Consider the following 25,251-nt stretch of genomic DNA (forward strand, 5'->3'; position numbering starts at 1 on the left):
TGGTGAGATGGTAAATTAAAACAAAAACAAAATAGCAACTGTGGCATGACATTTGTGTGGGCATGTGTCATCACGCTAGGTTCACTGTAGGGTCATGAAGCGCACATGTGCATATGTGATGATGCATGCGTCTATATCCACTGTCACACTTTGCCAACGCTGTTCAACATTAGTAGTAAGCACTTTTTACTTTTTGCCGATGGTGAGCAACATCGGAAAAATAATAAAGGCAAGAGATCTGCATTGTCAAAGCCAAAAGGCAAGATCAATTGGCTTTGCCAATGCTTGTTTGTAATAGGATTTAAAAGGAGGCCCTGAATCAAATTCCAGCTGATCAGTTATAAGCCATATGTCATATCAGGTTGCAGCTTATATATTTTTGATCATTGGGGTGCATACAAAAAAACAAGTGACATTTTACATACTGAAAATACCAATGTAATCAATGGATATCATTAGTCGCTGATAAAGAATTCCAAGGTGTTGCCGGGATTTTCTTCTTAGCAGTTTATTATTTGCTGCCCAGCAACTCATGTCCCAGTAAATGTATGTGGTGAACTGGGTGGAGCATGAACAATGCATTTGTGCAAAGCTTTCACACAATCCAGAAAATCCGCAGCAAAGACTCTCCTGCTACAACCTGCGAAATTCATAACATCACTCTCTCGAAGGCAATCATTTTCTGGCTCTGCGCCAACACTCTAGAACTCCTTTCATAACCATTTACAAATGTCACCTGACATGCTCCCCTTAAGGAAGCATCTCAAGATGTTCCTATTAAAAAATCATGCCTGTCAATAAGTAAGAAAACTGCTCCCTTTCTCTGTTCGTGCCTATGGTTCCTTCCCGGATACATAACATTTAGCCTCCTCACTGACGTATCACATATCTACTCATTTGTATCCATCACAGGACCTCCTTTCACCTCCCCCCGTCCCCCACCTCATGGATTCGCTGTTGTTTGATATGATGTTAAATTGAGGCATATTATCTTACTTAATATGCAGTTATTGTAATAATGTACAGTGCTCTAATACAACTTGGTGAAGAATCACTTTAGAAAAACACTATAAACAAAATAAAATAAATACAAATCCTGCATTGATAGAGGAGGCGGACAGTGAGTGGGACGGCCATCTTTGTGTTCTGCTAGCCTGCCTTTACTTCTGTTATGTGCCACCATCCTTCTGAGCAGTCTTACTGGCCTCGGACGGATTTTCATTATCTCTGACTAAGTTTACAAGCATTGGCAAAGCCAATATGTCTGAATTTAGCATGCTCATGAAATGGTTAAGTATATTTAACGTATGCCACAAAATGAAAAAGAAAAGAATAGAAAATCGACAGCCATATAAAAGTGGTCACAATATGCTTGCAAATTAAAACAAAAATAATACATTCACTCATGCAGCTGTTTTATGATTGATTTTACTTTTAGAAAAACAAGTGTCAGTTGTGCAATGAATTTTACCACTTTTTATTCTTACTTTTAATGAAGGTGACAACAAGATATCATCACTCAAAAAGCACTAACATTGTAGCAAGATAATATGTCACAATGTCATTTAAACACTGTGAAAGCAACTTTTAGAAAGGAGGGAGGAAAAATTCTAAGGTCAGTCATAATAATAGCATATTACCTGGTATTACTGATGACAGGGGAGCTTTTAAAGTTTATAGGTATTTCTTTAGACAAGAAGTATAAAACACTTTTAATAGCATTTGTTTCCTTTAGAAAATGTCCTTCAAGGGATTAAACCCATTGCCTGAGGAAAATCAACACTCAGAAAACAATAGACACGAGATCAAAGCATACAGTTTCTTGCATAACATACCAAAGTCCATGTGTGATCTCCTGTGGGTTTATATTTAATTTCACAATAGAGCTTCTTATGTGCTTCACGATTTTTTCCCTGTATGTGAAATTCTGGTGTGGATGTATTTAGAATCTCAACTTTGACGATAGCAGGTGGAGCAGGAACCACTAGAATACACATAACACAAGAGAGATAACGTAAACTTAACATAACATACAGAAAGATGATTCCGCTTTATAAACGCATTACCTGCTTCACTATTTCACCAAATGTCAAATCGCATGAAGCCTTAAGGTGTATTAATTTAATCTCAACAATGCCTATTGACAACGTCTCATGTTTGGCTTAGAGAGAACAATGTTTTGGCTACTGCCTCAGATTTTAATGGCATTATCCAATTTAATCTTATTCAGTTTCTGACTTCAGGAGAATGGAAGGCAGAGGCTGGAATTAAAGCTTGTGACCCACAGATCGCTACACTTCTTATAGATGAGTATTCAACTCACTGAGCCATCTGCTCGACTTGATAGCCATTTTGCATGAGTATGCTAGTGAGAGTCTACAGAAAAAGGTTATGCTGTTCCTCAGGAATATGAGCCAGAGTAAAGGGAATCTAAACAAACCCGACCAGAATGGTTCAAAGTTGGGAATCCAATTATTGGATTATAATGCCCTCACACACACACTCCCAACCCTATTTTAGATTCACTCCAATCCTATACATCTACACATATCTGGCCCCTCACCCCCACCTCACCATACGGCTGTTGGGAAAAGATCTCCGCTAAAGTGCCCCTACTATATGGTGCCCATCGGGTATTGCACTGCCGACCCGACAAGGAGCAGCCCAATGATGAAGCATGACACCCAACTGGGTGTGTGAGGGCATTATAATCCAATAATTGGATTCCCAACTTTGAACCATTCTGGTCGGGTTGGTTTAGATTCCCATTACTCTGACTCATATACCTGAGGAACAGCATAACCTTTTTCTGTAGACTTGCTCTGGGGCACTTATGCTGGACCTTCCCCCAAAAAACCCCTAGTCCCTTCTTTGTGTATATGCTTGTGAGAGCTCACATATATTGATAACTTTTCTAACATGTTTGACAGAATTGATGCATAAACTTTTGACCATATCTATAGAATGACACTTTGGGTTTTAACTTCCAGACGCATTCTTTCACAGACTGAACATGTACCAACCTTAGTAAGAACACTGGAGGTTATACTTGCGATTCAAGCAGAGCAGTATCTCTAGGTGAAATACTGTGCCACCTGATCATGACAGACCTGGTATTTCTGCACCTGGTTTTCACAGGTGTGAATACATCGGACCCAATTTTACTAGCCAGTAATCAATGGTGGCCTGTACTTTTACCAGGAAGGAAGGCAGGGGACCACACTCATACACACACTCATTCACACTCATGCATTCACACATGCAAGCACAGATACTTATCCATTTACAACACTCACTCCCAAATATTCATGCACGCACCCACCAAACATTAAAAATAAAATCATTCTTACCTGGCAGCTCTGCCTCGGAGATCTCAGCAGGATTGGGCCTGCTGCCTTCCATCACTAGCTGACCTAAGGTCAACCAGTGAGGGAAGGCAGCAGTCTTTCACTCATCACAGAGTGGGACTGGGTCAATGAGACTCCTTAACCCACACCACTCTGTGACCAGGTGTCAGTGATTGACACTCGGCCCTGGACACTTCATGGCTTAGACCTGGAGCACCCAGATCCAAGGCAATCAGTGACGGTGCCCCTTGCCTCGAGGGAGATGGCCTCGAGGTGCTTTGCCAGACTGAAAATGTCAAGCCCACAAGAGCTGTGACTTCTTCAGCCTGGCATAGTTCAGCTGAGGCAGCAAGGAGCCTGCACATTCAGTGCATGTCTAGTTCCTGGCAGCCTCACCTGAAAAGAAAGAGTATCTGTCAGGCTGACCTTTGCTCAGTCTGACAGGCTTTCTTTATAGTGGCCAAAAGGTGGGGGGGGGCTGGCCTCTCAGCCCATAAGGACGGGCCGGAGCTGTCAGTAATTTTTGTCTGGAAAAATCACACAAGACTTTGGCTGCAAAAGTCAAGCCTCTGCACCCTTCCTTGCCCATATATATTTTTCAATGAGCATTTTTTCCGCTTCCGCTTCCCTCCCCTACCCGCCCCTCAAAACCCAACGAACACTGAATCCATAACATAAATTTACCACCTGCATGAAAGCTGTGGTGGGTGAAAGCAAAATGTGAATGACAATTCAACAGACCAATAGATGAAGGACACTGAACAAAGGCCCCTCAATGAATATATATTTTGTATGAATCTTTTGGAAAACAATATTTTGGCAAGGCTATCTATCTCAAGGTTAGAGTGAAGCTGCAAAATCTTCCTCAAAGAGTATCAGAAAATAGGTTTTTACCTTGGGAAGGGGGAACCCTTATCAACTTAGGCTAGGTCTCAACACAAGTCTCAGTGAAACTCTGCTTAACTTCTGGGAGCTACAGCACAACCTACCAGCCCTTCCCCAGAAAAAGGTGTGTTGCATTCAAGCATTATCAACAAGAGAACATCAATAAAAGAGGTGTTAAATGTGAGTATTAATTCACCTTAAAATGAAAAACCATGAAAAATTCCTTCCTGTAAATCTTGGTCTGTTCTGGAAAGGTTAACTCATAATTGCACGGTACTGGCAGGGCAACATTAATGGTAACAATACATTTGTGTGCAATATTTGCACCCCACCAGTACCATGCAATTCATAATGAGGGCCCATAATGACATTTCACATCCTTGAGTTAATGATCAGTGGACAAATGTAATCCCCACATGGAGCACAGTGGGTAACATGACCAAAATAATTTCCTGCTATCCCACAACCATTTCTAATGTTCTTCAAAAGAGGACAGTGCCTTTTGGACCCCATGGGGGCTTTCACACTAAGAAGATTTCCTAAGGTAAATAAGGTATTGTTTGCCCTTCTTTATAATCACCTAAGTACTTAGAGGCTAAGATAGGCATCCATGTCATCTATATTCTTCTGGGAAAATTGAATTTTTTTATTACTATCCATGGTGGACCGTATTTGCAAACAATATAGATGGTAGAATATTCAGCCTGCATGGATGTGAGAAGTTGACTTTCTGAGTTATTAGACCCATAGCCTTTCCATCCATCCCAGGTAAACTGTTTTCCCTAAAATATCCTTGGTTCCTTTTTGGAAGCAAGACTCGGCAGCAAGCCAATCAGGACAGAAACTGCATGAAGTGTTATTTGCAATATCAAAACCAAAAAAACAATAGAGTTAGCAAGCAAACAGTGTAACAGTCAACACCTATTAAGAGTATACTAACTGCATAGCACACAAATATGGGATGAAAGAGATTGCCCAGAGATTCAAAAATGGTCATGGAAAAAGTGACAATGTCCATGTTAGAAATGGGATTTCTGGCTGGCTGAGGCTTGCGCCAAAGCCAGACAGAAACCACCACTCTAGTCAGGGCTGGGGAGTTACACGCCAAAGATAACCCCTGCTCACCCCCTTGGTAGCTTGGCACGAGCAGTCAGGCTTATCCCTGAGGCGATGTGTAAAGCGTTTGCGCGCGCACCCAGCAACAACACCCAAGGCCCACCACAAAGGAAACTCCACACAAGGTATTCTATGAAAATAGACTTTGTATTATACACAACACATTAGATAAAAACACACACTCTACAATGTGCCAACAGGCACGGGCAGAATTTACAAGGGATTATATATACAGGGGACAGGGCCACCTGGACCACTGTCAGGAATTAGCACTTTTTAGAACATAGGAATAATACTGTAGTACAAAATAACATATGTAGCACACAACCAGTAACTACTGGTATCAGGTAAGTACCACCTACGCAACCCTAACCACCTTAGGAAAATATTGCGCAGGGAATCAGGACCTCACTAGCACCACCTGTACTAGGGAGAAAACAACCACCTAAGTATCACAATACCTGTAGGGGTCTAAGCACATAAACACATGATGCATAACATTCAGAGGTGTAAAGCAAAGCACATGACGCATAAACACATTCAGAGGTGCAGGAAAGGAACAATGGCGCAAAAACTCACATTAGCCACTATCTGTGGCAGTCCCTAGGCCAACTGGCCGTGAAGGGGCAAAGGCGCCCTGTGTCCAGCCAAGTCAGGGTGCGCCTGCGCAGGCTGCGCAAACCAAGGCGCACAAAGCACAACCTACACGTAGCAGTTGCCCACTAAGTGCTGGGCAACTGGAGAGATGCTGGGGCACCACTGTGCCTTCCTAAATAAATATGGCAGGGGTTGGAGCCTCTCCTGGGCTCTAAGAAAACACTTGTGGCCCCCTGAGCCTCGCAGGCTCTGATCAATATTGTGGGGCAAGGTGGGAGTGGCCCGCTGCCATCTGGGGCCACTCAATCGCCAAGGAAATGCCCCCGTATGCGTTTGGAGCGTGCACTGCGCTCTCCACAAACAATGCGCTGCCGTTGGAGTCCCTCTGGACTCTGAACATAAATATGCCCTCTGCGTTGGAGCCTCGTGGGCTCGAGACAAATGATGGGGCCAGACGTTGCAACGCACCAGCGCTCTCGAGCACACAATGCCCACGTACGTTGGAGCCTTCTCGGGGCTCAAGGACGTACCGGCACCCTTAGCATATGCGCGGAGTCCCCCCCACGCTGAAGAGCCGGGCGAGGCTCTCCATAACAAGGTCCCTGCACGTTGGGGCGCGCCAGCGCTCAGCAACCACTCAGGCTGCTTCGCGCACCCTCCTGGCAAGAGCCCCACTCACCGGCTGAATCAGAGGCTGCGCTGATGTCTCCGGTGACGGCAGGAGGCTCTCCGCGTCTCTCCTTGGCGCGCTGCTCCACTGGACCTTGCAGGGCTCTCACCACTCGCGGGAGCCCTGCAGGGGAAGCCGCCGCACGTCCGCTTCTCTCCTCAGGGCCCCGGGGCACAGGGTAGGCTCCTGCCGGCTCCGGGGCTTTCAATCAAACCGCCAGTCTTCGGTGGGAGGCGGGGTAGGCTCCCGCCCTCCTACTTCCTGATCCGGTTGTCCCGGCGGCCCGCCCCCGGCCCGCCTGACTTCCTGGATGTCCCGGGCTGCAGCGGTGATTTTCAATCTTGGCAATGAGAGGGGTAGGCTCCCTCGTAGATGCGGTATACGGCGGGGTGGGCACCCGCCGTAAGAATAAGCAAATAAGCGGGGTGGGCACCCGCCAACGACCACGGCAATGTCCCTGGCAGGGTGGGCACCTGCCAGGGGACTTCAGAATCTGTACAGACGGGGCAAACGCCGGGTGGGCACCGGCTTTGAGAAATAAAGCGCTCTAAGCGCTAAGGAAAACAAGGGAGAGCGCTCCGAGCGCTCAAGGCCAGTTCAGCACTTCCAGGCGCTTAGAGATCCAGATAAAGCGCTCTCAACGTTCTAAAGAGGATAACCGCAAAGTCCAGGAAAGTTCTCCCCTGCATGCAGCAGGGCAGGGGTGGGGGGGAAGGCTGGACCCAGAGCCAGCTCACTGGGCCTCCAGGCAGGGAGGTAGTCCAAGTGGCGGTCCTCTGGTCCAGCGGCAGCAGCAGCCCCCCTCAGGCAGGATCCTGGCAAAAGAACAACTTCTGTGGGGACACAGCCCCATTTTTATACAGCAAAAAGTCTTTGTTCTTGGTTCAGGGTGAGGGGGAAAACCAGTCGCAGCTGGTTGGGGAGCACCCTTGATGTGCTCAGCCCCTCACTCTATTCACTGGCAGGGCTAGGGCCGTCAGTCGCACCACAGGGGGCGGAGCCAGCATTGTGTGTGGAAAACCCTGTCCTATTCAGGACCCAGGTGTACTCCTCCCACCCATCTAGCTGCTGATCTCCCCATTCACCACTGGGTGACTCATGCTGACTCTGGGGAATCCCTAGCCCGTCACATGACATGACCAGCCAATCACGCGACAGACACACTGCACACAGAAGTGCCCACCTTTAGAAGTGGCACTTCCACACTAGGTACATGCACGCCGCACACATCATCGCGCAGCATTCACTCCCACGAGTCCGCACATACCAAACTCGGGCCTGCACACCCCACGCATCAGGAACTACTAGGGACACATACATTCCCCATGCATTCCTATGGGAGGGCAGGCCTATCTCACCACATGCACTCAGAGTACGCACGCACTTTGCCCTGGGACACAGGGAAAGTGCGCAGAAACCAAAAAATTACCACACCAAGTCACCAATAAAAAGCAAAAAAAGTTCAGGGGTGAACCTGCCAGAAGGGCCAAGTCCAACAGTCCATAAAAGCAAATGGGTAAAAAACAATCAACAGATTATAAAAGAGGCAAATCAGAGAATCCACAAGAGGTAACACTGTCACAGGGTCCAACCTTCTATAGTTTTGGGGCGCAGGGTTGCACATTTCTGCAAACTAAAAATCACATTCCGGTGAGGCGAACCAACCAATGATGCCCAATGAGGTGGCATTGGATCACAGTAGATACAGTTGGAATAAAGTCTCAGTAACTCAGGTTTTCAGGTGGTTGGAGTTCATCTCGAAGTTATCAAACCTCCAACTTAAAAACTGCAGAAGATTTTGGTGGGAAGGAGTTAAGGCAAAAGTAAAACGCACTCTGGATTGTGCTGCACAACCTGGTACATAGTGACAAAGTTAGATGTGGGTCGAGCTAACACTCTTCTGTAACTACAAGTAAAAGATTTACTTGTAAACACTGGACTCAAAGTTGTTGAAAGGGTTGTGGTGGTAAACTTCTGACCAAGCAAGCAAATCCAACTCAAAGAAGACTATTACACACAATCAATTTTTGAAAGTTGAAAGGCATTTTTACTAGACCCAAATAGTGCTGTAGTTATTTACTAGACCCAAATAGTGCTGTAGTTATTTACTAGACCCAAATAGTGCTGTAGTTATTCACGTTGGTTCTTTCAATTCAGTTGTTTAAGCAGATTTTCTGTAGTCAGCACTCCTGGTTGAAGAGCACTTGCTGCTTTGCAGACCGTACCTTCTTAAAGAAGGCTACTCAGGTAGTAAAACGTCCCAGCAGATCGTGTTCAAATTACCCTTTGGATCAGATGGAGATGTACTTCCAGCTCTGTAACAAAACCCTGACCACAAAGATTCACTGTAGAGGGAGGAAGAAAGTCTTCTGGAATTGCAGCAGAAAGTGTGCTTGCAGCAGGCAAGGAAGCTTCTACTTACGTGTTTAAATCCACGATGACTGACGACAACTTGGAGAATAAGGAGCATTTCCGCGCCTCCCAACTCTACCCACTTCCAACCAATGTAGTCAAATCTACTTGATAGGTGTCTCACGCCATTTAAAATACTGAACTAGGGGGCAGATTTACAAGCCCCTTGCGCCACCAGTGCGTCACTTTTTGTGATGCACCAGCAGTGCATTTTGCTGCCCCATATTTACAAGAGCAGGAAAAGCCACCCTGCGTGACTTTTTCTGTCCTTGTAAATATGGCCCCTCTACACACAGCACTTTGCGTGAAAGGGGTGTTTCATGGGTGTTGCTGTGGGTGTTCCCACACCTAAAATGCGTCAAAATGCTATTCCACCCCAGAAGAGGCGCAGGGATGCGCAACTAGGAGAAATTTATTAATTTCTGCTTGCTTTTTTCCTCTTTACATGCGTGCTGCATTCTGCAGCACACATAGAAAGAGGAAATTACCTCCGGTAATTGTTTATGTACAGGAAGGTGTCCCTTCCTGCACATAAACAATCATTAAAACAATTAAGTTTTGTAAGTTCCATGTGTGCTAATGCAGCACATATAGAAGTTGTAAAACGCCATTTCTGATTGCTTATGTGCAGGAAGGGAACCCTTCTTGCATGTAAACAATCATCCCCATGACGCAGGCATCCTTGCACCATGGTCCAAGGGTGCCTGTGTCGGCGCATGGCAGCAGTTTGTGCGCCAGTGCAGGGGAAAAGATGCACATATTGTTGTAAATATGTTGTATCCCTGTGCTTTGAAACTAACGCAGTGCGGCGCAGCAAAGTGACTTGCAGCACTGCGCTGCATTAGTTTCTTGTAAATCTGCCCCCAGGAGTTTATGGTGGCCAATGGAGACTGCGGGTCTACCAGAGATAAGCACTCTGTAAAAATACATGATTTATTAAGTTTGTTCATGTAGATGTCAAGGTCAAATCTCTTCGACTTTTCTGATGAGTGTATGTGCTGCCATCGAAGCTAAAAAGCAGGTATCTTTGTGGATAACTACGTACAGGCATGAGATGAAACCAAAACAGGTGTGAAAAGTCAGTGAAAGGCATCAGCCACAAGAAAGCATCTCACTAGACCACTGCGCTGTGATTAGGAAAACAATACCTCGTGACTCAAAAAGTCACAAATCTAAAATAAGTAGCCCAAATATTGTTTCATATTTGAGTATATCAGACCAAATTTGGGTAGCACTTGATTCTGATTGCATTAACCAAACCAATAATCCAGTTGAATAGTGAGGTGACATTTAATTTAATTAAGTGATATGGATAGAGACAAAGGATGTCAGATTACCAGTGCAGCAATACCACAGTTGGTCAGATGGCTTTCTTACAATGGAGGATCAAATCGTGGCTGTGGCAAGAGGGAAGAGCCGCCATCTTCCACCAACAAGACCAGCGGACCCTAGTGTCCTGCAATTTTTAGGAACCACAAATGCAATCCTAGTTGGACTCATACAACTACTTTTCAAATTCAATAACTTCATGCTTTTAAAGAGGAAGACTCTGAAAGTCATCCTTGACAGTTCTGAAAATGAAGGGCTGTAATGTGGACAATGACACAACCAATGCCCGGGGAGGTGTGGGGGGGGGGAGAGATTTAGGGGCGGATTGGGGGTGCCGAATGATTACCCTTGTCTCTATGTAATGTAGTGAGGGTATATTCTTTTCAGGACAACTGACATGGTCTGAAATCAGACCTGAAAAAGTTCATATTTAAAAAAAAATGGGAATTAAGATATATCTTTGGTGGAGTAGATGCCTTAACAGGTGAGACCCCATATTTATATTCAATGCTATATGCAAATGATACATGATTACAAGACACAACTCTACTTTACAATTTTGCAATTTTCACTCACTTCCTCTTTGATTTGCAACTGAGTATATGAAAGGCGAAGACAGAAATATTACAACTGGATTTACAATCATTACAAATAATTCAAATATAATTAATTAGTTTGCAAACCACAGTATTACTTTTTCAAGCAAGATCTATTGCAGTGTTTCAGATCACACTTCGTACCTATGTCATCAAGAGAAATGTTCAGCAGAGTTGATCTTGCCGAGCCCAGGTCATTTTTTGCCTCTATCCAGAGCGAATACCGGATGCCTTCCTGTGATTGATTCGTTAAAATTGTGAAATTGTCATGGGCATGGAAAATGGACTCTTCTTGTGTCTGTAAACTGAAAAATATTCAATACATTATGCTATATACTCCTTAATAAGTGCTAAAACAATATCTCAATCGCACTAAATGCACTACCTGTAAAACGTAACACAAATCACTATAAATAATTAATTTCTTACTTGTTTTTACTGACTGAAATCAAAACCTGGGTTGGTGAAAATCATGTTTTTTAACATGTGGCGTCTTTCTTTTGTGTATTCCTTGGCCCACCTATTAGCTTGACTGTGTGATTTCTATGTATACGAAGGCATGACCGGCTTCTCCTCCCCATTTTGCAAAATTACCTTTTGTTGGCTTTAAGACTCTGCGCACTGCAGCACTACTAACCAGTGCTAAAGTGCTTGTGCTCCCTGCTTAATGTGTGGGAACATTGGTTTATTCACAATTGGCATATTTAATTTCTTATAATTCTATGTATACGAAGGCATGATCGGCTTCACTGTGAGATACTGAGTTGCGATTACATAGTAAATTGTCTAGTTGTCCTTCCAAGGTTAGTGTCTGTTTCACCCTATACTTGCAAGTCTTAGTTCTTTTTTTTCCTTCATTATCATCAATCTCCCATGACGCTTGTTTAATCATCCAGTAATATCAAGAAGTCGGAGGTGTTTTTCAAGAGTTTAAGGGCAAGGCAGATGGCATTAAGTCTTGATGTGTGCAGGCTATTACCAGCTTTAATGCGCAGTTTTAGGCTTTGACTATTTTGCAATGTTATGCATTAGCATCAGCAGAATTATGCAAACAGAAATATCTCAGAGGGAGAATTAGAGCGAAAGAGAGAGTGTGTAAGAGAAAGAGAAAGAAACAGAGAGTGATAGTGATAGCGAGAGGAGAGATAGTGTTTGTGTGTGTTAGAAATGGCCCTCTCTACTGGGTCACCGTCAAACACTTTGCCTTTCTCCTCCCCATTTTGCAAAATTACCTTTTGTTGGCTTTAAGACTCTGCGCACTGTAGCACTACTAACCAGTGCTAAAGTGCTTGTGCTCCCTGCTTAAAATGTGGGAACATTGGTTTATTCACAATTGGCATATTTAATTTCTCATAATTCCTCAGTAAAGTGCACTACATGTGCCCAGGACCTGTAAATCAAATGCTACTAGTGGACCTACAGCACTGATTGTGCCACCCACTTAAGTAGCCATGTCTCAGGCCTGCTATTGGAGAGCCTGTGGGTGCAGTTTACCCTGCATTGTTGACCTATTAAACCTCTTGCCAGGCCCATACCTTCCTTTTTAATATGATGACTAACCCCAATGGGTAGGCCTGGACATACCAGAGGGCATAGTGCAATCTATTTAAAATGTAGGGCATGTACATTTAAGTTTTACCTGTCTTAGAAGTGAAAAAAACTTACTTAAATTCATTTGTCACTACTGCAAGGCCTATCTCTCCCGTATGATAACATTGGAGTTGCCCTATTACATATTATAAGCATAATTTCCAAATGGGAACAGATGGCCCTTCCAAGTTTGGTGTCTCTGATTCACAATTGAAAATCCAAATTTATGTTGAAATTGGAGTTTAAATTGCAATTCTGAAAATGCCACTTTTAGAATGTTTTTTTTAAAAACTTTAGTACAAATGACACGTGTTTTACACGCCAATCAATCGCACAGTTTAATGTACGAATCATTCCTCCCGTTAAACCAATATATATCTTGTACTCAACACTTAATCCAAATTATTAATCCAATTTTTTTGTTCCAATTTATTATTGTTCCAAAGTTCATCCATTAGTTTTTGTTTTTTTGTTTACATTTCTTTATTGGGATTTTTACATTTCATGGTACATAGGTACACATCATTATTAACACATGTTGACAGGTGAGTGCAGGAATTTGGATGATATCATTGCAGCACAGAACAACTATCCCATCATATAACATGCATCACAGGTAAGAAACAGTGAGATAAAATGGGGATTACCCTTCAGTTGGATTTTACTTGTATTGGTATGTTTCTTAGAGCTTTCTTACGTGGGTTTCCCGGAGGCGTGGGTTGATGTTCAGTACCCATCTCTATCCCCGTGAACCTTCTTGTATAGTTTCCATGATTGTGTTCCCAATTTAGGTAAGCCAATTTCGGGGGCGTCTAGGGAAAAACATAGAACTGTTAACTAAAGAGGAGGATCAGGGGAAGTGGGGTTGGGGAGCCGTCAGAATGTATCTGGGTAACTGTCTGTTATTTGGCTGAGCCTGGTTTGCTTTTAGTGTGCTGTGGTGTCTGCAGTGGGGGGAGAGAGGGGCCGGGGGGTTGTCTCCCATAGGGGACGGAGGTGCCTGTCTGGTAGTGCCCCAGCACACAGTTGGTTTTATGTGTCACACGGCTGCCTCGTGTTGGTTATTGTTGGTTCAATGGGGGATAGAGGTGGAGTTTGGGATTGAGATTGTGTGGCCGTGGGTGATTCCTCTGGTGTTGACTCCTGCATAAATTGGAATAGGAGTTACGCCCATTCCATAGATATGGGATGTTTACGTATCTCCTTCAATTACTCGTCTCTCAGTGTTTCTTCCTCTGCCGCCCCCCATTTTTTCATGGCACCTACCCAGGCTGCTTCTAGTGGTCCTGCTAGGGCCCTCCAATGCATGGCTGTTCCACGTTTCACTAAAAGAATGGCCAGGAATGCAAACCGGCACTGTACCTTTTCTGTCTTCCGCCTGTGAAAGTTTCCCAGGGCACACGCCTCACATGTAGATATGGCCATGAGGTTGACCGTCGCCCGGAGTGTCTGGTGTACCCTATCCCAATACTGTTGGATTGTGGGACAGTCCCAAAACATATGTTTAAAGTTTGCCTCGGGAGTCTGGCATCTGGGGAATGCGAAATGTGCATCAGGATAAAAACGGTGGAGCCGGTGTGGTCTTAGGTATGCACGATGCAAAATATTGAATTGAATGTTTTTGAAGCGTGCTTTCCTAGAAACCTTTTTTGGGTACTCAAATGCTTTTTACCATTCTCTGTCATGGAACACCCACCCTATCTCGTCCTCCCATTTCTGTCGTAAGACGTGCAAGGGAGCAGTGATCAGTTCCCAGATTGCTTAGTAGTGCCAGGTGACTAAGTGTCTCCCCGTACCCATGCGTAGGATAGTGTGCAGTACCGGGTGCGTCGGTGGTTCCCCCTCATTAAGATCCCAGCAGTGTCGGACACTATCTAATAATTGTCTATGTATCAGGAATTGTCCCGGTGGGATATCATAGCATTCCCTCATTTGGGCATATGTTCTCAGCTGCCCGTCCTCAAATAGGGACTCGACCTCTGTCACTGCGTGATCGGTCCATATCTGGAGGGCCCCGGAAGTGTAATATTTCTCCCGCTGATGGGAATCCTTCTAATGGGAGTAATGGGGAGTATAGGGGCTGTCCTCTTGACATATGATGTATACGCATCATGCACTTAACGACTATTGATACCTGTAGGGGGTGCGTATGTATAGGTTTGGTACCCGGCATCAGTACTCTCCGGAGGGCCGGAAGAGATACATGGCCGTTGTCAGAAAACGTCTCCCCGATGTGGCGTTCGGCTGTCCAATGAGATAGCCACTGAAGTTGAGCTGCTAAGAAATAAGCTCCGAACGAAGGAGCTCCCAATAACCCTTGTGTTGTGGGTAAGTACAGCATCTGTAAGGCTACCATGTGTCTACCACCCCCCATATTAATGTTGTGAGTAATGTGTCGAGCTCCTGAAAAAAGGAGTGTGGTGGTATTACAGGGAGATTGGTAAAGGAGTAAAGCAGTCTGGGTACCATAATCATCTTTGCTAGGGCTATACGTCCTATGGGGACCAAGGGTAAGGTCTTCCAGAAGGTGACCGCCGCACGTAGTCCCGCCAATGTTTTGCGATGGTTTCCCTCATAGAGGATCTCGGATGAGTGATACAGTCCCACCCCTAGATACTGGGGTGCCGTAGCACTCTAAATGAGTTTCTGGGTTCCTATCGTGATATCTGAGGGAGCTAGATGAGGGCTTAGTGGCAAGATCGTAGATTTGTCCCAATTGACTTTGAGTCCGGAGGCCTCTGCAAAGTCCTGTAATATTGTCCATATCGGCGTAAGGTCGCTCAAGACATCCCATACATAGATTAGAAGGTCATCTGCGTAGAGCGATACGCAGTGTACTGTGTCTGCTATTGGAATGCCCCCTGTCTCGCCCCCCTGACACAAGCGTATGGCCAGGGGCTCCACAGCCAGGGCAAACAGGAGGGGAGACAGGGTGCACCTCTGTTGTGTCCCTCGTTCCACCGGAAATGGGGCAGAGATGTACTTCCCTATTCTCACCCTAGATGTGAGGCCCTTATAGAGAAGTTGTGTGTATGTTAGCAGGGTCGGTCCAACGCTTATTTTAAGGAGGAAGGCAAATAGGTATGGCCATAGTAGTGTATCAAAGGCCTTTTCAAGGTCCAGAATCAGGCATGCAGCACGTGGGAAGTGGTCTTTTGCTCTAGCCTGTATATGAAATAAACTGCGTATATTCTGTGAAACGTTTCGCCCAGGGAGAAAACCACCTTGGTTTGGGCGGATCAGCTGCGGGAGAACTTGGATATACCGATCCGCCTAAATTTTACCTAAAATTTTACAGTCCGCATTGAGCAAGGTTATTGGTCTATATGAGGACGGGAGCATGGGGTCTCTATGTGGTTTGAGGAATGTCACCAGGGTAGATTCCCTGAGTGAGCCCGGGAGCTCGCCCTTTTGTAGCGCGTCCTTGTACATGGATAGAAGCCATGGGGTCACCTGGACTGAGAAGGTGCAATAGTATTCGAGGGGAAAGCCATCCATTCCTGGAGCTTTACATCATGCCTGTGCTTTGATTGCATGGGTTACTTCCGGGGGTTTAATCTTTGCCTATAACGCCTTCCTACCCGTGGACGGGATGCTGGGTAGAGGTAGTAAGTGGAAGAACTGGGAAAACAGCTGTCCTGGTGATGGCGTGGGGGCCTGATAGACTCCCGTGTAATAGTCGTGAAAGATGTGTAATATATCTACTTGTGACTGTTTAGGGGTACCCGTCGCGTCTATCAATTTAGTGATTGGCTTCATGTCCGTGTCCTGTTTAGCAAGCCAGGCTAGAAGTGTTCCCGCCCTATTTCCCTCACGATGCACCTTGGCGGCATAAACCCTGAAGTTATATTTGCGAAGGTCTCTCATTGTCTCCACATGAAATGTTTTAGCTTCCGCCACTTGCTCTGGGGTAGCTTCCCCTTGATCCATGCTTTTTGTGAAGCCCGCCAATCTTGTTTCCGCATTTTGCAGTGATTGCTCTACTGTTTTTCGGTCGCCTACTATTTGTTGGATGCAGTGTCCCCTGGCTTCGACCTTAAACGCGTCCCATTCTATCAATCTAGATGTGGCTGTGCCAGCATTTAGTGCAAAGTATTCCTGAATATGGTCGCCATGTGTGTGACAGAATGCCGGATCAGTGAGGCACTCCCGAGGCAACTTCCATGTGGATACGGGGGGGTGGTCTCCACCTGAGGATCATTGTATGTGAATCATGGTCTGACAAGACTCTGCCCAGGTAGTCAGTGTGCTGTATTTGAGGGAGTAGTGCTGTGGAGCAGAAGAATCTATCTAGCCTCACCCATAGATTATGTTGGGCGGAGTAAAAGGAGTACATTTTAATGTTTGGGTTCTTTTCTCGCCAGGCATCCAGTCGTTCACCCAATTTCGAAATTGCTCTGTCTGTTTCGGTGCAGGGGACTGTGCCAAAGGGGGGTGAGATCTATCCAGGCAGATGTCTAGGGTTCAGTTATAATCCCCCCCCCCCAAGAGCCATGGTATCGATGTGTATTGTGCTAGGACTCCAGTAAGGCGGTTCCAATATTGATCCTGATCCACATTGGGGGCATATATGCTTCCTAACAGTATTGATCTACCCTCTAGTAGTCCTGCTATTAGGGAATATCGGCCTTCTTTGTCTACTACTCTTGATTGTTCTCTGAAGGGGATCCCAGGTCTAATCCAAATCAGGGCACCCCTGGCAAATGACATGAGTACTCCGTAGCACAAATAATACCTCGCCATTTTTTACGTAGTCGATCCACCTCTGTCGCCGTCAGGTGTGCCTTCTGTAGGAGAGCTATCTGCGCTTGCTACCTTTTAATGTATGCGTAGATCAAGTATCGTTTGTTTGCTGTGTGCATGCCCCTGACATTTAATGTAATGACTTTTAAATCTGTGTTAGGGATCTTGGCCGCCATTTCGTCTAGTGTCTAGGTGGTGCTTCTCCTGGCTTAGTGACCCCTCCGTCACTTGTGCCCCTCCCCTGCCAGACTGCCTGCCACTGGTGTGTGTACTGCATTTCTCATTTACGTGCTTATGCTCCCCTGGGAGTACTGGGGAATGTGAAAGGGGGGGAAGTAAGGTAAACTAATGGGAAACATTCCCAACTTTTTTTTGTGGTCGTCTCTGGCGGCTTGATGGTCAATAGGTCTGCACCCTCCTGGGATTGTCTAGGTTTGATAGCTGCTGTTCTACCCAGCTACTAGCCTCTGCAGGATCTGAGAGAAAGTGGGTGTTTCCATTGTGAATAATTTTGAGACTGGCTGGAAACATCAGCGCTTATTGTACATTCTTTTGATGCAGGATGCGTTTAACTGCGAGAAAGGTGGCTCTTTGTTGCTGAACAGCTCGTAAGCAGCCTGGGAATAGCATGACTTGTTTGTCCTCCACTCGAAGTGTTCCCTGTTGTCTTGCGTGTTCTGAGAATAGTATCTCTATCTTGAAAATGAAGCACTTTTAAGAGGAATGGTCGGGGCGGTGATCCTGGTGGTGGTTTGCGGGCCGGGACCCGGTGTGCCCTTTCTATGGAAAAGAAGGGGGTCAGATCCCCTGCCGGTGTGAACGTCGCGATCCACGTTGCAATATATCTGACAGGGTTAGTCCCTTCCACTCCCTCTGACAGATTGAGGATGCGGATGTTGCTTCTGCGGGAGCGTCCTTCTAAATCATCAGTTTTATTTTCCAGGATCTTCACCCGTGATTGCAGGTCTTTCAAGGTGTCTTGTTGTTGCTGCATTTGCAGTTCTAGAGTGTGCAACATTTTCTCCGCTTGTTTAACTTTGTCTGCCAACTTCCTGTGGTCGTCCCGGAGCAGGTTAAGGTCTGTGGCAAGTTCTCAGAACGTATTTTTCCATGGTAACTCTCGAATGTTCAATTGCCACGAGGACTTTGTCCAGTTTGTTCGACATGGACTCTGAGTGTGAGGGTTCCCCTTCAGGTTGTGTGTTGTTAGGGACCGGGCAGGTTGTTCTTAGGGGCCCTGGGGATTGCGATGTGCCCGTTGCGCGTGGACGTCCCATGTTGGTCGTGTCCCTGCCGTTGTTTACTGGTGGACTCCTGCATCACTTTCCTCTTTTATAGGCCCAGTGGCTTGCGGTCAGTTGTGGCCTGTGCTTCGCTGCGTGTCTTCCCTCCCTCTAGTCCCAGTGAGTCCTCCCAGTAGCTGCCCAGCCACAAGTGTGGAACGCCCGCTATCCTGTCCAGAATTCGCACTGACCGAGCTGGCAGTGTCTCTGTCAGAAGAAGATGCCCCCCAGAGGTGGTGGTTATGAGCGTCCAATCGTTCCTGTGTGTTTCTTTTTATTTCGGCGTATCAAGGTCTGATGGTGATTGGGAGGGGAGAGATAGAGATACTCCCCCCACCTGCCTCCACCGGTCTGCTACGCGCGGCCTTGTTTCTTACTGGTGGGGGTCCAGAATTTTCGAGTGGTAGGGACACGGTTTGCTATGCTTGCCCAGAACCGTGGGCGGATGGGGCCCAACGTGGTTTCTGCGACGTGTCGGGTCCGTGTTCAGCAGCCGTTGGTTTTAATCCCGTCGCCGCCCAGAGTGTGGTCGTGTCTTGAGAGGCCCAAGGGGAGCCACGGGTGATGCCTGGGAGTGCCGCGGTGTAGAACCCCTCTGATCCACACCTCAGGCTGCCGCTCCCCGGCCCTCTCCCTAGGCCGGCTCCAGGCATCCTTGGCGACATGCCCGTAGGGTCCCGCTCCTGCTGTCTGGGCCACCGACGTGTTTCTACCTTTGTCCGTGCAACGCGTGCCACGGGTCCCGGCGCCTAGTAGAGTTGGGGGTCCGCTTCACCAGGGTCCAGTCCCATGCAGCCCGTATGACACCCCGGTTCCCTCCACCGGGTAGGGGTCCACAGGGGTCTTTCAGTGTTGGCCCGCCTGTTAGGCCCTGATCTCGATTTTGCTTTCCCTCACGCACCTTGAGGCCTGGTGCCATGCCAGGGGAGGTGCCTTGCTTGGGCGCTCTGTGGGTGCATTGTGAGATGCCTGGGCTTCGGTGTGGAGCCCCCTTGGTCGGGTCTTGCTGTGCGGGGCCCGTGAGTGTCCGCGTCAGCCCTTTAGGACTTGGCTGATCGCGAGCAGCACTCTCACCTGTCCCGTCGGGCTACACTCCACTGTCTGGGGGGCTACTCGCTGCAGCGCCCAAGGGTCGGCGGTCATCAGGTCGAGCCTCCGATCCCTCTCCAGCCGCTGGGAGCGCTCAGGACTCGCGGGTGCCACCATTTTGGGTTCACGGCTGGGACCCCACCGGAGCTCCTTGTGCTGTTGGGAGCACCTCCTCGGTCACGTTCCAGGGCTCATCGGGCGCTCCTCAGGGGCGCTTTAGTTATGGTGGCATTTTCGGTGTTTTTTTATGAGTTTAGAGCATATATAATTATTGATGTCGTGGGCTGCCGAGCGGAGCGCTAGGGAAGTGGGTCCGCCATCTTGGCTGGCTTGGCCACGCCCCCGTTCATCCATTAGTTTACATTCACTTCGAAGACAGCATAATTCCACAATTATTTCATTTTTTCAAATGCCATCTGCATGCCTATCCGGGCCTTTTTTTGTAAGCGGTTTTAACAGTGCACGTAACATATTAATTAAGAAGAAGAAAATCACAAATTCATGAGAACAGATTTTAAATGTCCTTCATAAAATATGTTGCAGTTCCTTGGGTACAGTTTGTACATGACCACAAGAGCTCCCTTCTGAATGTTTATTGTTCTCCTGCTGCCTTCAAGGTGATACTTCATAGCCTGCCATTTTCTTTCCATCTTTTGATTTAGCAATTTTTTCACATGGTGCAAATTTTCGTAGGGACAGACTTTGAAATATAATAAGACACATAATATCACGTTTTGAATGGGTAATATTGTAATGAGGTAGGGTATTAATTTGCGAGTGTGCTGGATTAGTATTTGTTTATTTATTTATTTAGTTGTAGAGCAAGCGTATCATCAAGCCGAGAGGTTGGGTAATATATTTTTTTGAGGTTCACAGACGGAACCAGCACAGGGTCATATGGTCAGGGCTACACCTTCTCAAGAGATTAAAAACAGATGGTCTCCAACTGTGGGGTTTTAAATGGAAATGCGAAGGCGAAAGAACACACATTGATGGTGGTTGGAGAGAGCATGAAGGAGGAGAGTATGCTGCTGGTCATGGCTTTAAAGGTATTTTTATACAGGTCATGTTACTGGGCATGAAGTAGGTTTTTTAACAGCAGACATTAGGTAGGAAGCAGTGATTATGTTAGGGGTCTCTGTAGCACTGGTTTCACCAAAGGTTTTTTGTGTATAGAAGGCAATGGGTTTCACTATTATTTCTGCATGGTTGTTTAAATAAATGTTTTGGGTTGGGATTAGACTTGGTTTTTGTAGCACATAATTCAGGCAGATTAATTTTGTTTGCAGCAGGAAGGTGTTGCATTATTAAGTTTGTATTTTTATGTTCACATGAATGTTTATGCACATTTAGGATGGAATAGGCTAAGGGCAAACCATAGGAGATAATATTCACACTTAGATGCTAAGGGCAATATGTATTCTTTATTTAGCAGATGACTTAGATGTCTCTTTCATTATTTCAGTTACCCCTGCCTGACGAGGGGCTGTATAGCCCGAAATGCATTGGGTGGAACAACAAGAGACTGCTCATCATGAATTGTTAATTTCTATGTGTCGCTGCCAAGGCCTGGATAGGCATGCAGATGACATTTGAAAAAATGAAATAATAGTGTAAGTACAAGATATGTATTGGTTTATAGGGAGGAATAATTCCTTCATTAGGTTGTGTGACTGATTGGCGCGTATAGCACATGTCATTTGATCTGTTACATTCTTCTGTGACTTTTAGGGCAGATCATGGCATCAGCCAGTACACTATAACTTAGCTAGAAGCACGAACAAGATAAGGAGGTGTGCACTCTATCACCTTTGTTATTATATTTTCTTACTTTAGCCATTTGGTGCCTGCTGCCTGTCTCTGATCACATGTCTGGGGTGGGTGACAGTTGAGCTTGGTGTATTCCCCCTATACAGATGCACACAATGGGAGCTTAGGTGTGACTTGATGGGCAGGAGGAGCTGGACACAGATTCACTTACACCTGAATGGGCTATGTCTTGTCTCAACACAAAGGGCTGCATACCCCCCTGTAGTGAGTCTGGAGCTAAGGCAGAAAGGGAGGACCTCTGTGCACTTCAAAGACATGTCTTTGAAGTCTCCCCCCACCTAAACGGCAAAACTGGGTATAAGAACTGGACCCTTTCACTACTCTTCTGGTTCTGTAACTACTCTTTCAGAAAGAAGGACTGCTGTGCTGCTGAAAGGACTGTCACTCTGCTGGACAGCTGCTTTGCTGGACCTCTGCCTTGCTGTACTGACCTGCTGCATGATGTTCCCTTTACAGGGTAAGAAGGACTGGACCGGCATCACTTGAACCCAGACTGACTCCACGGGCTAGCTCTCTGCCCTCTTGATCTGAAGACTTCCAACCAACCTAATTCTGCACTTAGACTCTGCCGTCTGTGAGTCTGGCCAGCCAAGTGGTGCCTAGCGAAACATTCTTTCCTGAACCAACACATCGCCGCAACTGCGTGGATCTGAACCAGCGCATTGTTAGTACGACTTGGATTGGCACCAATATATCGCAGTTACTGCATGGATCAGACTCGACGCATCGCCTTCAGAACCACTGTTACACAATGCTTTTCCCAGTGCAAGGTCCTCACATCCCCATTGACGGCAGATTTGACAACAAAGAGTGAAGCTGCATAATCTTTCTCAAAGGGTGTCAGAAAATGGTCTATTAATTTGGAAAGGGGGAACCCTTAGCAACTTAATAAACACCACTTAGGTCTTAACACAAGTCTCAGTGAAACTCTGTTTAAGTCCTGGGAACTATAGCACAAGCTACCAGCAATTCCTCACAGAAACGCATGTTATGTTCAAGCAGTATCATCAATTTTCAGAAAAAAGAAATTTTCAAGCCATTTTAGAAAAATAGAAAAAATCAGTATGCAAAACAAACCAACAATTAGATAAGAGGAATGAGGGATATAAAGTTCTAAACATTTAATACAAAAAGGCCTAACAAAAGTGCTGATCTAAAGTCTCAGTTTGCAGTTTCCCGGGAGCTAATCTCAGACTGACCACAATGCAGTTGTAGTCGGATACACAAAATGGGTTGCCCCAGTCATAGTTTTACCTTAAAACTTCATCTTTTTTCTCTAGATCAAAGTCTTCCAACCGGGCAATATTCAAAGTGAAGCCAGGGTGGGCCCTGAAAAATCAGATACATTGCTGTTGAGCTTCTACTGAAGCACTGTTTTTGGTGCCAAAAGCTCTGAGTGGGGCAAAGCTGGATTTTGTAGACACAATGCTGCTTTAGAGATGAGATAAATTTGCCCCATTGCCTCTGTCCAAAAGTTTACATTTTGATAAAGGCTATTTTTAGAGTTTAGCGGATGGGATATTCCATCACAAATATGGCGGATGTCCCGTCAGATCACGTTTGCATTAAAGGCTATGGAACTTGTAACAGAGCATATGGATATTTTCTACATTTTGACGAAGTATTCATGTGTACATATAGAAGTCCCTCTGCTGGGACTAGAAACATAAAGTCTAGGAGGACTCTAGTATAAATGGAAGAAGATCCTGCCAGCCCTATTTGACATCTCCTAGTCAAAAGAGGTAGTACATAAAGACTATTGTTTGTTCTGCAAATGCTCCTGTGCCCCTCTCAGCAGGCTAATCCCTATTAACCCCTTCCCCGCTCATGACGGAACCACTCCGTCATGAGCCACGGTTGTGCTGTGCTCATGACGGAGTGGTTCCGTCATGCTGTGGCCGTTGGCGGCCGCTCCGCCCACGCGGCACTAATTCCCCGCCTGTGCGGGCGATTAGCGCAGTGGGCGGAGATGTGATGGAACCACTCCGTCATGAGCACAGCTCAACCGTGGCTCGTGACGGAGTGGTTCCGTTACGAGCACAGCGCCACCGCACCTGCCCCCAAACCCCCCCAGCGCCGCGGCGGAATTCCTGCCGCGGCGAAGGGGTTAAGTGACTGGTTACCAGCAACATCCTTGCCTTCCTGGGAACAGGGGACTGGGTATTGCCCTCTGGACGTTAAGATCATTCACTCCAGCTAAGACTGGAAATTGTACCCTTGGAGATGAGATGAGTGGTGAACCAATTTCTAGGCCAGTCATCTTGGCACAGCCACGACATGGAGCGTCTTCTAGGCTCCAAAACTGAATCTGCATTCACCTTTCCCAGACCTGCATTCACCTTTAGCCCCCAAATGGTGATCAAGACTCCATGGACGTAATGTGGGTGTAGTCAGGGGTCACAGCTGTGACCTCTAGCTTGCTCCCTGCTACTCCTGTCGCTTCCTTTGCAACTTCAGAGGGGGCAAAACGTTTGTCTGAAGACTCACTGCATTATTCAGAGAATTCCTTTTGAGCATGGACTTCGCTAGAGCTGTGGCATCCAGAGAAGTTTTTCAGGTGGATTCTGAGGCCAGACTGGTCTCGAGGTAGGGGCGCATTTGCACATTTGCACATTTCCTTGAGTGATTCTGTCAAGTAGAGTGTATTATTGAGAGCAAACCGTCTGAGTGTGGGAAACATTTCTTTACGGATAAATCCCAGTGGATAATATACTTTGATATTTGAAAGAGAAACACTACTCTGAAGAAAGAGTAATTGCATTTTTGAACTCAGAAGGCCATATGTATCAAGCCTTTTTCCTGTTTGCAAATGGGCCGATTCTCAGAATCGTCCCGTTTGCGAACGGGAAAAAGCCTTTTGGCATGAATCATCCCAAAAGGCCAACGCAAAATAGAGAATCGCAAACTTTGCGATTCTCTATTTTGCAAATGCAATTAAGAAATTTCAAATTGCGATTCCTTAAATGCAATTCTGGATGCACCAGAATTTTGCTCTTTGGCCTTAAGGAGGATTTTCTGGAAAAAAGCACTTTTGCTTTTCTCAAAGTGCTATATGGCGCACATACATGCCCTTAGGGCATGTATGTGTGCAACATGTGCACATATGCATATTTCAGGTGTGCAACAGGGTGTCCTTTTGGCACTCTTGCACCCTTGAAATTGCATTTGCAAATTGCGATTACCTATTTGGTAATCACAAATTGCGAATGTCTTCCCTTTCATTCCTATGGGAATGAATGGGAAGGTATTCCTTAATAGCGCTTCACAATTTGTGAGTCGCAATTAAGGAATATGTAGGATTCGTAATTTTTTTTGCAAATCCTACATACATTGCATTTTGCGATTCTCAATTGCGAATCGCTAAAAATCGCAATTTGAGAATCGCAAAACTCATTTTTGATACATATTCCCCAGAGCCTTCTGGAGGGAAAGCGCTAAGACAGAGACCAAAGTAGTGAGGATACTGTAGTAGTTATCACAGTTAAGCGGACTGATTTATGTTAAAGAAGTGTCTCTCCACTAATAAGTTTCCTACTTATGCCTCAGAGCCCAAGTTAACTACCTACAGCAGAAGGGAGCATTAGAAGAGAGCAACTCCAGTCTTTTTCACAGAGGATCATTCATTTGGGAGGGCTAAGTTGAGGGGGCAGGGGGATTTAGTGATGTAGCTGAAATATAAAATCTCTAACATTATTTTATTCTCCACAGGTCTCCTTCCCTGCTGTCCCCTCCCCAATCCCTTTCCCTTGCCTGGCCACACCAAT

General features: G+C 45.9%; 1 protein-coding gene across 1 annotated transcript in view; it reads right to left on the reverse strand.

Annotated features, from left to right (window-relative positions):
* Positions 1-25,251, reverse strand: part of LOC146834787 (interleukin-12 receptor subunit beta-2-like) — a 745,756-nt gene that overhangs the window by 501,988 nt on the left and 218,517 nt on the right. The window contains exons 5-6 of the mRNA XM_085602323.1: positions 11,097-11,257; positions 1,836-1,984 (exon numbers count right to left, since the gene is read on the reverse strand). Coding sequence (XP_085458449.1) covers positions 1,836-1,984; positions 11,097-11,257 — 310 coding nt within the window. The remainder of the gene's footprint in view (positions 1-1,835; positions 1,985-11,096; positions 11,258-25,251) is intronic.

Source organism: Triturus cristatus, chromosome 4_2, assembly GCF_964204655.1.
Source record: "Triturus cristatus chromosome 4_2, aTriCri1.1, whole genome shotgun sequence".
In the NCBI taxonomy this organism is placed as follows: Eukaryota; Metazoa; Chordata; class Amphibia; order Caudata; family Salamandridae; genus Triturus; species Triturus cristatus.